Source organism: Diabrotica undecimpunctata, chromosome 9 (genome assembly GCF_040954645.1).
Source record: "Diabrotica undecimpunctata isolate CICGRU chromosome 9, icDiaUnde3, whole genome shotgun sequence".
NCBI classification, from domain to species: Eukaryota; Metazoa; Arthropoda; class Insecta; order Coleoptera; family Chrysomelidae; genus Diabrotica; species Diabrotica undecimpunctata.
Window position 1 is genome coordinate 15932040 of NC_092811.1, and position 13723 is coordinate 15945762.

The 13723-nt window shown below is 34.4% G+C and overlaps 2 protein-coding genes across 4 annotated transcripts in view; one reads left to right on the forward strand and one right to left on the reverse strand.

Annotated features, from left to right (window-relative positions):
• slow (epidermal growth factor-like protein slowdown) overlaps positions 1-13723 on the reverse strand; it is a 385029-nt gene that overhangs the window by 123521 nt on the left and 247785 nt on the right. Inside the window, exons 4-5 of one of the 3 annotated variants that reach the window (XM_072542803.1) lie at positions 11758-11950; positions 6525-6666 (exon numbers count right to left, since the gene is read on the reverse strand). The exons of the other annotated variants lie outside the window; for them this stretch is intronic. Coding sequence (XP_072398904.1) covers positions 6525-6535 — 11 coding nt within the window. The 5' untranslated portion in view covers positions 6536-6666; positions 11758-11950. The remainder of the gene's footprint in view (positions 1-6524; positions 6667-11757; positions 11951-13723) is intronic. 3 annotated transcript variants of the gene reach the window in all.
• LOC140449913 (uncharacterized) lies at positions 12320-13231 on the forward strand. Its single transcript, XM_072543328.1, has 8 exons — positions 12320-12372; positions 12435-12500; positions 12557-12622; positions 12678-12716; positions 12770-12796; positions 12853-12918; positions 12974-13012; positions 13066-13231. The coding sequence occupies exons 1-8, from the start codon at positions 12320-12322 to the stop codon at positions 13229-13231; spliced, it is 522 nt and encodes a 173-aa protein (XP_072399429.1).

Consider the following 13723-nt stretch of genomic DNA (forward strand, 5'->3'; position numbering starts at 1 on the left):
CACGCGAAGAAGAAGAAGAATGCATCTTAGAAATCATAGAATGGTATAAGACTCTTTTTCAACTTGAACCATTTCGTCATTTGTTTGATATATTTTCAATTCTTGAAGCTGTATCTCTCGAAGTAACCATATATTCAGCTACTGATATTTGCATTTTTCCAGAAAAAAAAATATTAATGATAAAAGTAACTGTTGGACGACAAATTTTATTATATCTTAATGATATTTCTTACCTCTTTGTTACAAAGTTTTATTAACGTTTCGATTTGAACGTTGAAATAAAGCCATAACGGTATTTTTTGTCAAAGAAAACCTTTCAAAGAAATATAAATCATCATATTATTATTCTAAACAATTCATTCTTTCTTTGTAAACTTTTGAGTGTCTTACATATATGAATTAATTTTTGGATTAATTCGAATTTCAAGAAAACTGAAATTTACTCTAAAGTTGACTTTTAGTTTATTTAATGTTCACTTTAAATTGATTATATTTCCGGGCGTTATTAAACAGACGATATTATATTATTATTATTTGAATGGGATGACATTTATGACTTTTGACATTCATGATCAATTTTGACGTTCGCGAATCGAATTTTAGAATAGATCTTTTATTTTTCTGTTTGGTTTACTATCTTTTATTGACACATATACTTTTATTTTTTTACTTTTCATTGCTTAGAGTAAACATATTATAACTACAAACGAATTGAGCGAGAGAAGTGAATCTTATGACGACTGCATCTTGTGGCGCTAGTTCCGTGACGATCGCCTCAGCATTTCACTATAGAGAAAAAAGTCAAATACAACATCAATATAGAAGCTTCGCTTTAAAAATTGCATGCTATTAAGGTAATTAAACACGTTGAGTCATTAGCGGTACATTACAGCGAGAAATTGTTTTCAGCGTAAGCCGACAATTTGTCGTGGACGATTCTTCGGTCACGCAAAAACTTGCATCTTCCTACTGGGCATCTCCGATACGCACAAAAAGTAAATTGGCTACATTACGATGATGAAGGCTACAGTGAGCAAACTTTCAAAACGGTCTCGGTTTTAATTTAAGGTCTTTGTCCGATCGGCCGCTGTCTCGGAGTGCACTTTAATGCATCTTCGTGGGGTATCAATCACCTGCACGGAGATGCTTTACTGATAAGAAAAGGATTTGCGCCAATATTATGACTTGTAAATACATCTACCTGACCATGCATAATGCATTGTAGAACCGATAAAATTGGCTTTTAAGGTTGACATCTAGTGGGACTAATGTGTAGGTACTGTGTAAATGGCTGTAATGGGACTACACTTTCGTGGGGGATTGAGTATGTTCAGATTTTATCATTATGTCAACTACGGGTACTAGAAACTATTAAATTTCCATAGAATAAATTGTAACTGGCTGCTTATCGGCATACTAAATCAAAGTAAGATAATTTATAAACTCTAAGCTAATAAAAATACACATTTATTTTGATTATTATTAAGCCTGAAGTCAACTCGCGTCTTACATATAAAAATGATAATAAAATTGATTATAAAGCTGTTTAAAAAAACTACCATAATATTAATTGCAATAGGTTCAAAAATGTACGTAAAAAATGTATCTAAAACTTGATATATTTTGTAAAGCTCAACATGATGATACAAGAACTTGTACGTCTCGTTACATGATTTTGAACACTTCTTTGAGCAATGCAATTAGATAATCTTCTACTTCCATTTTTTATTTTTACCAACAATCTTTCCACTTCTCCATATAACGCCTACTTGGGTATCCAATGAAAATCTCCTCATTTCCATCTTTTACTTCTACCAACCCTCTTTCCATTTCTCCATATAACTCAATCTCTACTCGGTGATACTCTCTGGAGTCTCCTCTCTTTCTCTACCTTGTGTTTTATGGTTTGTGTCACAAAATCAATGATAAAGTCAAAAATTCTTTTGTTTTCAACTGCTATATTTATTAGTTTATGTGGCTCGTCTAGAGATGACAAATTGTATGCAGGTTATACGAATACCTCATGATGCGCGTCATCCACAGATCGTTCTCGGTCTTCTTTATTTTATATGTATAAAACTGGAAAGATCCATGCCCCGTCATAAATTGAGTGAAGTAGTAGTTGACACGTCTGTGTTTACACTCATACCACTTTACTACATCTGGGATAAGGGCCCTCGTTCAGGCAGCCTTGCCTGTTTCATTTCCAAACATCTCCAAACTCCTTTTTCTTTCTTGTGTTCCTGAACCTAAAGCGCCGTTGCCCCTTTGGTGCATCCGAACCCTCTAATTAGTCAGGATATGCACCGGCACAGCACCGGCCATTAGATGTAAGGCAATGGTTGATACGGTCCTGTACGCGCTGCATACACTGATCAATGGTTTCCTCTGTGTCCTAAGAAGCAAGTCTTTATATTTCGCTTTGTTGAGGATTTTATGCCACACTGGGGCTCCATATAATAAGATGGACATGATTGATTTTAAGATAACTTAAGATAACAAGCGTTATCAATAGGACTAAGATGGACGAGTTACCCGACCACTCCAATACCTTGATATTGTGATTGTTTAAGAACTTTGTCACTATCGGCGCTGTGAGCAGGGGTACCATCTACGTAAAAAAGTCACATTCGTGAATTTCCCAAAATTTCAATAAATGACGACGAACAAATCAGAAATACTTATTTTTGAGTTCCGTAGCAGTTATGGAAGGATTTAAAATTACAGCACGTCTGATGATGGTGCCAGTCCTGGATGATGTTTTTTAGGAGCTCCACAACCAAGTTTTCTTTCCGGAACAGTCCCTGAACGCAGCACACCGTTTCAATCGATAAATTGCATCTCCTGAAACATCAATATCATAGGCTATGGTAATTGCAGAGTTCCCTTTCTCAAGTAATGTTAAAGCACGAAGTTTCTCTTCATTTCTGAGTTTCTTTCGATTCATATTTTTTACTTCAATTTAGAATTTGATATTTCAAACTTTACTCTGTAAGTGAAAAGAAGTTTAACCTTGACTACTCACACAAAGCCAACTGTATGTACAGTACAAACGTGCAGAACTAGAACAAACTAAAGAACTAAACGTTCAGTAAACGACAGACAGCTGCCGTCGCGAGTACGGAGTACGTTAGTTATCCTCTCTACCTTCAAACGCTATACAAGCTCAGACCGAAAACGTGTAATTTTTCTTCGAATTTAGTGATTTTTTTAGCAATGTAAAGATTTTTTTTGCTGGCGCTGTATTAGGTAAATATATGCTGGTTTATTGTTTCCAGCAAATTTTCTTTTATTTGCCTTATTATGAAAATTGCATCCGTGCATGATCTTCAGGTTCGAAACCCTTGTTGTTCTCCTTATAGAGTTATTTTCTTTATGTTGCTATTATTGTAAATGTAAATTTGAGTGTTCTATCTTTGTTAATTCGTTTTTCACCTAATCAGTTTGGTTTTTGTTAATTTGTTAATCGTAAATAATATATAAATCTCTCAAACTTGATGTAAAGAACGTATTTTAAAACTAATAGACACATAGTAGTGAAAATCGTTAAGATCAACACAACATATGTTTATATCAGCAATGAAAAGATTTCTTTTTGATCTTGAATCCAGTAGCCCAATATTTACATATTCCCAACGCCGAAGAGACAAGATAAGCCAAACATTCGGTTAGTTTAGTTAATCCGACAGGCGGGTAAATATTTTTTTAAGTTTTTCTTTCTCGTGCTGTGTAAGCACCGAGCGGCATGCAGACACTATTTATAATCTCCCTTTAGAAGTTTACAAACTTCGAGTATGTAGGATTCTGAATGATCTTAACAACGCCAAGAGCTAGACGGTTATTTGTTACTTCTAGAACGGTAACTGCATAAGTTAGTTGAAGGTGATATTATAACATATTCTTTATTTCGCAGTGCATTTGGAAGTTTGCCTTAAAGATTCGAGAAGAGTTTATTCTTTTTTATTCCCCGTTAAATTAGCTGCACATATTTATCCATAAAATAGGAATACCAAGTCTTTAATGTATCGACTTCAATAATTAACATTTACCATATATATATATATATATATATATATATATATATATATATATATATATATATATATATATATATATATATACTTAGGGTCTATATGCCAACCTCAGACGAGTTAGACAATGAAGTGGAAGACGTACACTCCGTTATTGAAGACACAATAAGAAATATTTCATCTAAAGAACCACTCATAAGCATGGGCAATTTTAACGCTAAGGTAGGAGAAACAAGAAATGATAACATCCAAAATGTAGGAAACTATGGGTTAGGTATTAGAAACAGCCGAGGCGAACGTTCAGTAGATTTTGCAACCGAAAAGAGTTTAGCCATTGTAAACACAATGTTCAAACATCATGCCCGTCGTTTAGCGACGTGAACCAGCCCAAATGGAGAATACAAGAACCAAATCAACTACATATTGATTAGAAACAGATGGAAAACATGAGTTTACAAACGTAAAAACTAGACCAAGAGCTGAATGTGGATCCGATCATAAATTGTTATGGGCTTGCTTCAATATGAAGCTAAAAAGAACAATACCGCACCAAAATCAAAACAGGCTGGAGATTTTAAATCCGAAAACATTTAGAGATGCATTAAAGGAAACTAGTATGTTGAACACACAAGACAACACAGAAGAAATGTGGAAAGATTTCAGAAATGCCATAGAAACCTCTGTAGAAAAAACCTGAACCGAAAAAAAGATCATCAAAAGAAATCACTGTATGACAGACAGAACGCTGCAACTTCTCGAAGAGCGAAGGAGAATCAAATCTCTCATATATCAAAAGGACAGCAACAAAAACAAATTAGCAAGGTTAAATAGAGAAATTAAAAGAGCATGTAGGGATGATAAAAATAAACATATAAATGAAGAATGCAAAGAACTAGAGAGACATGCAAACCGGTATGAATCGCATGAGCTATATAACAAAGTCCGATATCTATCCAGGGAATTTAAACCAATCATACAAACAATAATGGATCAAAACCAACATATTATAAATGACGAGAAAGGGATTGCGGAGGTATGGAGAAAATATTGTCAAAGTCTATATGCAGCTGATCCCCAGAATGCAAATCACGATGAGTTCACTGCAGAGAGAGAACCAAACATTCTGAAGTCAGAGGTAGAAAAGGCAATCAAAAAGTTGAAAAATAGAAAATCTCCTGGCGCTGACCAGATCACCGCAGAAGTTTTAAAAGAGACTGGAGATGTCGGAGTAAATGTTATGCATATGATCTGCAAAAAGATTTGGGAAACCGGAGAGTGACTCAACGACTGGACAACATCCACTTTCATCCCTATATTCAAAAAAGGAACTCCGCTAGATTGCAGCAACTACAGAACGGTAACCCTAATATCCCATGCAAGCAAGGTTCTACTTCATGTAATACATGAAAGACTAAAAGCTTTTCTATTGCCTCAGATATCAGAAGAACAACCGGGATTTTTCCCAGGAAAAGGCACAAGAGCCTGAATTCAATACTCCTATGCTTATGTGAGTAGAAAGGTAGCCATTTCGCTCCACTTTGACCTTTGACCCCTGACGTCACAAGCACCGTCCGCTCACTGGTCACGTCCCGCGATGACGTCATGAACGCTAACCCGCGCCCCGTCATGACGCTCAGCCTACTAGGTCAATCGGTCATTTGGTAGGCATCAATAGGTATAAAAAAAAGTATTTATCAAAGGTGTAACGGTCATTTGTCATGGTTAGAACGGGATATACGAAGCAATGTGTCGATATAAAGTGTAAATACAAACCGCAGAGAATAACGCAAAAGCGAATAGTAATGTCAAGGTTGTCGATATGGGTATTGCAAACATATATATTTAAACTTGTGTGTTAAAGAAATCCGCAAACTCAAAGTGCGATAAAGAGAAACTACTTTTAATCAAGTATTTAAAATATGAAAAATTACGAATGTATTTACAAATTAGCAAAGATTACAGATATCACCGATGTAGAAAGCCGCAAAATATTATTTTTATTAAAATGCAAATAGCAGAAAAACATGAGAAATTGATAAACTTGTAAGCAGGTTGCGATATCGCCAAAGCCGCAAACTGTTATCTAGGTGTAGAACAACAGCGAAGACTTCATCGTTTCATTTTAAATAATATTTTTCAAAGAAATGTGTGTTAAATATAAAAAGCCGCAAACATAAAGTACGATAAAGAGAAACTATTTTTAACAAAAACAGTTTTTAGTTGTAAAGAATTATGTTTTGAATCGAGTATCTAATTCGGTTATTTACAAATTAGTAAAGATTAGGTTAAATATCAGTGTTGCAGAAGACCGCAAAAGTTCTGTGGTATCGTAAGCGTAATATAAACAAATAGTTCATAATAACCCAATGCACATATTTGGAATGCAATAAATATTTATGAAAAGTAGAAAATTATAGGGGACATGTTATTTAATAAAGAGTTCAAAATAAATAGTAATAACTAAAGTAAATATACTTAATGGTAAAAACTTACGATCTATGCATCCGTGTGTATGTTTAAAAATTCAGCCACAACGCCAATGGGTCCAGTAACAGGTCATGCTCTTTTAAAATTTTCAAACACAGCGCAAGGAAACCATTAGTGGCAGGCGATTCACACCTTTCCATGCCTAAAACTGAAGCGTCTTGTGAGCAAGACTCAGTATGTATATTCCAAACAAAATAATATTTTCTCAAAAAAGGAATTCCAAGAAAGAGGCGATAGATTTACTATATAATTTCTTTATTATTATTATTATACGCTGCACACATTAGTCATATAGGAAAACACATAATAGACCCTAACCGTCAAATATTACTGAAAAAATATACACGACAGGAAGGCGGGAAAAAAGGAGCAGTGGTTAAGGAACAGGTAAATAGGTATTCCCACCAACCACCCGTGCCAGTTAAACCGACACTACAGCATCTCGTACAAAATAGGTTAAATATAGGATCAAAAACAATTAACAAAAAACCGGTATAAGAATCAAATTTAAAATTCGATGATTATACTTAGTAATGGCACAGCTGAAAGTAAAAAACCGTTGAAAACCCTCTCACAAATACCAAATATGTTTGTCTGCTTTACAGGACTGTTTAAAGAAAACAAAATCTATTTCCCTAACAACCACGATCGTTTTTCCATAAAAAGATATTAAAATATAAGGCATTGTCCCACTTAGGGAGAACGCGTAGCACTTTGGCTAGTTTGCAAAACTGAACGCAGGATGGCAATACAAAAAAAAAATCATACAACCAAGCCCTTAAGCTAAAGACGGTCCTGAAAACAACAAGGTACAAAAAGCCCTCTTCAAAGGTAGATAAAAACATTAACAAACCAACTAAAAGGTGAGCAGAAGAAGGAGGGCGGCTTCATGCCTACTACGCAGACTGCAAAGCATAGAATACAAGGAGATGTCGAGAGAAACTAATTTAAAAATTAGTAAAATTATTATAAGAATACGCCAGGTTGGGTTAAGGAAAAGGTAACAGGTCCAGGAAATGGATCATGGGTATACCCGCTATCCAACCCGTGCCAGATAAACCGACACTACAACATCTCGTTCAGTATAGGGTAAAGTAAGTGGTTCTAAAAACAGGACATAAAACGCTAACACACGCCTTGGTTTTAACAAAGATACATAAAGTATTAAAATTCATTTTCAATAATGATTAAGCAGCGATACAAAAAAAAGAATACGACAGGTAGGCTCTAAAGCAGAACGACATTTCAATAAACTTATATTACCTAAAAAAAGATAAACATTTTACGACCCTCCCAACTTATTTGACAAAAGAAAAGAAGGATCAACATATTAACTTAACATATTATAAATACGATTATGCACAAGGTTGTATTAGATATCCTTACGTTTGGATAAAAAATTTATCCCGTCTCCTTTCTAAGCAGCTTAGCAAAGAAAAGAAAACAAAATATTTCTGTAATGCTTGTCTTCACTATTTTAGAACTGATGAAAAATTAAATATTCATAAGGCATGCTGCAAAGGGCGATCAAATCATATACGCGATAGATGCCTACAACCATTTTCATCATCTACTCAGCTTGAAGCCCACACCAAGGATTGCATAAAAATTAATGAAACAGCCATTAAAATGCCTGAGAAAAGTAAAAACATTCTTAGATTTAAAAATTACATGAACAAGATTAATCCCACTATTTGTGGGTAATGGCCGGTTTCTCGATATTTTGAATTATATCCCGACGTCATTGTATGGTTTCCGAAAACGTTTGGTTTGGCAGAGTTGAAGAAGGGTTATTTTCCGCATTTCTTTAATGTGCCTGAGAACCAACAATATGTTGGGACTTTACCAAGCTCTAAATATTATGGACCCAACACAATGAAACCAAAACAACGTACAGCTTTCCTCGAATGGTATGATGAGCATAAAAATGATAAATTTCATTTTCAACAAGAATTATACGCTTACTGTGACTCAGATGCTCACTCGACACGACTGACAGAAGCTGAAAGGCCTAAAAATGAATCGAAAGCACAGCTAAAGACAGCAAAAGTACTGCTGAAGAACCTGAAAACACCAAGCTAAAAAAAAGCCGCCCTCAAACGCAGAGAAAAAGCTGACCAAGGCTTAAAAAGGTAAAAGGCGTACCTTCTCCGACAGACTATGGAAATCTAGAGTAACGGTGGCCAAACAGCGAGTTCTTCTTCTAAATTCAACTCTAACAAAACCTTGAAAGCATCACTTGAAATGGTGATGAATGGATATGAATATGCAACTACAAAAACTATTAGATATACTACATCCTTAAAACCTTATAAATAACATCAAAAAACAACACGACAGTATGATAAGGAGAAAGGAGCAATGGTAAAGGAGGCAGGAAAACAGGTATTCCCACCAACCACCCGTGCCAGTTAAACCGACACTGCAACATCTCGTACAAAAAAATAGGTAAAATAGGGTAACAAATATCCAGCAAAATAAGTGTACAATTTCTGTATAGACGCTAAAACAAAAGACATCGCTAAAGGTCAAATATTTCGTACAATGATATTTAAAGAATACCCGCCACAAAAATAGTTATAAACATGAAAACAGGGCTACATATTAGAAAGAGTATAAGCATAACACTACCTATAGAAAGTAATACCATTCTACACGAAGTAGGTAAAACAAATGGTGATAACCCTCTTCACTTCACACTTCATGCAACACGAAGTAAACGAACAGAAAATAGTAAAGTAACAAAGAAGTATTTACGAAGCAAATATTGTTCAATATATATAGCCAGCTATATCGGTTCTGAAAAGCCCAACACAAATGGAGCAACTGTTTGTCATATTTGTGGCAAACGCTTTTTGGCAACAGATAACGTTTTAGACAACGCTAAGAACCACAGGAAAAACATAAGAGGTCCTAACTTCAATGATTACTGAAAAAATCTACAATCGTCAGGAAGGTGGAAACAAAGGAGCATTGGTAAAGGAGACAGAAAAAACAGGTATTCCCACCAACCGCCCGTGCCAGTTAAACCGACACTGCAACATCTCGTACAAAAATAGGTTAAATATAGGATTAAAAACAATTAACATAAAATTAAAGCCAGTATTTAAGGTCGACGATATTGCATGGTCACGGTACAGCTGAAAGTAAAAAAATCACACATACCTACATAGTCTCCAGCTCTCTTGTGAACATTATACAGGGAGTTCTCTGAGTCACGACCAAGAGAATTTAAAAATTCTTTTGGAGGGTGCACTGCATGACGCACAGAAGCAAAGCATATACAAAACAGGAGATAAAATTCGAATAATTGCCCACAATAGCAATTTCAATCATCCGATATCGACCAAAGTAACCACTGGACTCGAACTTCAGCAGGCACTTTTCTTATGTTTCGCAACTTGTTGCGAAACGAGGTGCGTTTTGCAAAAAGTAATTAGTTGACATAACGTCTACAGGCGCTTGTGACAGGGTTTCTGAACGTCTTACTGGATCAACGAAAACACCACGTTTTATAGTTTCGAATATTTTGATTAAACGACAGAAAAGAAGGAAAAAGAACATTGGTAAAGGAACAGAACAAAGGTATTCGCACCAACCAACCGTGCCATTTAAAACGGCACTACAGCAACTCGTACAAAAATAGGTTAAATATAGTTAGTTCATATTCACAGGAGGAAGTAAAGAAACCAGCGAAAAGCCCTCCTATAAGCGACAAATATGTTTTACGGAGGTATTTAATAATGTTAAACAAAGCTATTCAGTATAATATGTACTTGTATGTAAACAGTTCAGCAATAAAGTACTTAGCTGTGACACAGAAGGTAATACAGCCCACCATGAAGCACCGTTTGGAAGTATTGATAGGGTCTAATTAAAAAAACAAGTATTAGCAGTTTCTAAAGCCAAGTATGGTCCGAATATATCTAAAGCAAAACTGTAATATATATATATATATATATATATATTGAGTACTGAGGTTTCCGCTATCAGAAACAACAACAACGTCTGAAGCCTCCAGAATACGGAAGGTGCCGTTGCGATTCTTCAGGCTGAACAGCTAAAAATAATATACGTAGATATTTAAACGCTATACCCTAGGGTATGTAAAATATGGAGATTCAACATCTAATGACAACTTGACCGGTGAATCCTCGAGATGTTTTATACGGGTTCGTACAGGTAATACCATAGAGTATTACAACAAATCAGGAGAACCACAGAAAAGAGCCTGATTAAGTTACTACATAATTTTATATTATTATTATTTTATGATACATCTATATAATTTAGTCGTATAGAAAAAAACGAAAAACGTAATACAAACTATCCGTCAAGGATTACAGAGGTAAACGGCGTTCGAGGAATATACAGTGTCGCTCAGGCAAATAATAACCAACATATGGCCATAAAAATTTCCCTATATAATGATTAAAAATAAGTGGATATATCTAAAAGTCTAATACTGATGAGCAAGATCACAAGATCCGCCGTAAGTATATAAACAATTATGCTTCAACGAAAACCGGTAAATGATGTATTTGGATGTTAATAATTTGTATGGACGGTCGAGGACATAATTCCTTACACATGACACAACCTTTTCGTTAGGCTTTTCCACACAGATCTCAACATTTACAACTATGGACTACATGACGTATATTTAAGTTACATAAAGGACTATATAAAATGCCTGGATAACTACAAAAAAAAAGGTAACTGTCTCACAGAACATCATCCGATCTGACAAACAACGTGTTAATCCTATAACACAAAGCAAGATTTTCCATCGATATTTTGATACCTCAGACGATCCAAAAGTTATCCCTTACAATAACCCTTAGTTTAATAAGGTATTGTGATATGTCTGTTAAAGAAAACAACTTTAGTACAGAATTTCCTGATAAAATAAGTAGATATAAGTATAATTCATGTGCTAAGAGGGTGATGAAACCAGAACACAGGGCAAGTAGACTAACAAACAAACCGCATAGCCAAATGATATCAAACACAGTTTCCTATCTAGAGTATTTTACTGACCAGCCACTTGCTTGTGAAAATGTACAGCAAGGGTCTAGCAATAGCTATGAAAGGTATACAAATAAAACAACCGACTCCTTTAAATTATTAGTAAACAGTAAAGAGGTTAAGTAATATTTATAAGTAGACATAGTCGCGTATAAAAAGTCATGTACAAAATAAAAAAAAAGAAATATTATTTTGCTTAGAATATACATACCTGGAGGTATCGTGTTGGTGCTTCAGGTTGTAGACACTAAATAGTACTCAATGCTCTCGAGCAGGCTTTTTATAGTATGTATATGGTGGGGTAGTATCAAGGCTTGGTCTTAAGACTTGTTTTTCTAAAAACGTATATCTAACCACAGAATCTGTTGTTGATCGGGTTATGCAAGCTTCTGCATTGATTAAACCTACCAAAGCGGAAAAACAATAGTGATAACTGAAACAGTTTTATAACGACTTAACCAATTATTTATCAAAGTATTGATACACACCGCAGATAATACGGAAAAGTGCAACAAACAAATGCAAGGACAATAACGATAACGAAAACGTTCCCGCACTTTGAAAAATTGTTTAAAAGATTTTTGTAACACCTTAACCACTTATTTATCAAAGTATTGATTTATCTGCATATAATAGGAAAATGCAGCAAACAAATGCCTGGTTAGGACGATACAAAACCAAGATTGTTTTTCGTAAAATACACAATAACAAAAATATTAGTGGTTTACTCCAATGTATATAAGGCCTACCAAGCTGTTACACAACCATACAAAATGTTCTGCTATAAATGCAAATGTTTATTTTGTTTTTGTCAAGAGACACTAGAGTAAGTTACTATATAAATTCTATTTTATTAGTTATTATTGTTTATTATTTATTATTTTATAGTTATTACACAAAAAATGGGGTTCTGGTACAGCCTCATTGTGGCGGAAGACCTAAAGAAAACGAAGAGTAAGTAAATTTTAATGAATACTGATATTTATACTAACAGACATTTATGTTTACAGAATAGATAAATTAATAGACGGTACTTTAAAGGAGGGCGAGAAGCAGGGGGAGGCAGCTGCTGAAGAGTATGTATATACCACATTTTATTACATATAGAATTATTGTTTTATTGATTTACAGAGCCATCCTGGATATTTTTGGAGAGGAGCCTTTGTATGAGTAAGTATTAAACGTGTTGCAATATGTATAATATAATGCGGCTTTTGTTTCAGGCTTGATGGTTTAGAATGTAACGAAGAGTAAGTAAATTTTAATGAATACTGATATTTATACTAACAGACATTTATGTTTACAGAATAGATAAATTAATAGACGGTACTTTAAAGGAGGGCGATGAGCAGGGGGAGGCAGCTGCTGAAGAGTATGTATATACCACATTTTATTACATATAGAATTATTGTTTTATTGATTTACAGAACCATCCTGGATATTTTAGGTGAGGAGTCTTTGTATGAGTAAGTATTAAACGTGTTGCAATATGTATAATATAATGTGGCTTTTGTTTCAGGCTTGATGGTAAGGACAGTAGCGAAGAGGAGGATCAAACAACAACGCCACCACCCCCAAAAAAAAAAAAAAGACATTTAAATAAAAATTTTAAAAATTTCATGTGTTTATTATTTTACACTTTTACAGTAAAAACTACATATATAATAGAACCATTAAATCATTAGAGAATCATTATAGCATTACTGATAGTAGGTGTGAAAACAATGTACACAGTGCCAAAGGTAAAATAACCATCTTCTACGAATACTTCCATCGTTTCACCCTCGTTCACATACAAGTTCTCGATGTAAAATATCTGTCCATCTATAGAAAACTGCAATTGAAGCAAGTCGCCCTCACCATAATTATTACCTAGCCATATCTCACCACTGTAGACGAAATTATTTATTGCGAACGTAATCAACACAAAGTCAAGATCTTGTGTGAATTGAATCAGATTTATGGTAACGAATTGAAAATTTTCAGATAAAATGTTAATTTGAACAAGAAACTCGCACTCAGCCATGTTCAAGCAACCAATAAAGATAAAAGAATATCAAAGACTGTTACATTTTCAGGTCGAAATTCGAAATTTATATCTTTATGTAGAAACAAACAAGAAACCGCAGTCATTTTGTAAAGGATATCAGATAAGAATGGTATTGTTTAAAAGAAAA

Bases quoted from the DNA above. Each gene is read 5' to 3' on its own strand.
- LOC140449913 (XM_072543328.1), top strand. From the start codon at position 12,320: ATGTTCTGCTATAAATGCAAATGTTTATTTTGTTTTTGTCAAGAGACA. The intron at 12,373-12,434 runs GTAAGTTACTAT...ATTATTTTATAG, and splicing joins TTTTGTCAAGAGACACTAGA to TTATTACACAAAAAATGGGG. The intron at 12,501-12,556 runs GTAAGTAAATTT...TTATGTTTACAG, and splicing joins AGACCTAAAGAAAACGAAGA to AATAGATAAATTAATAGACG.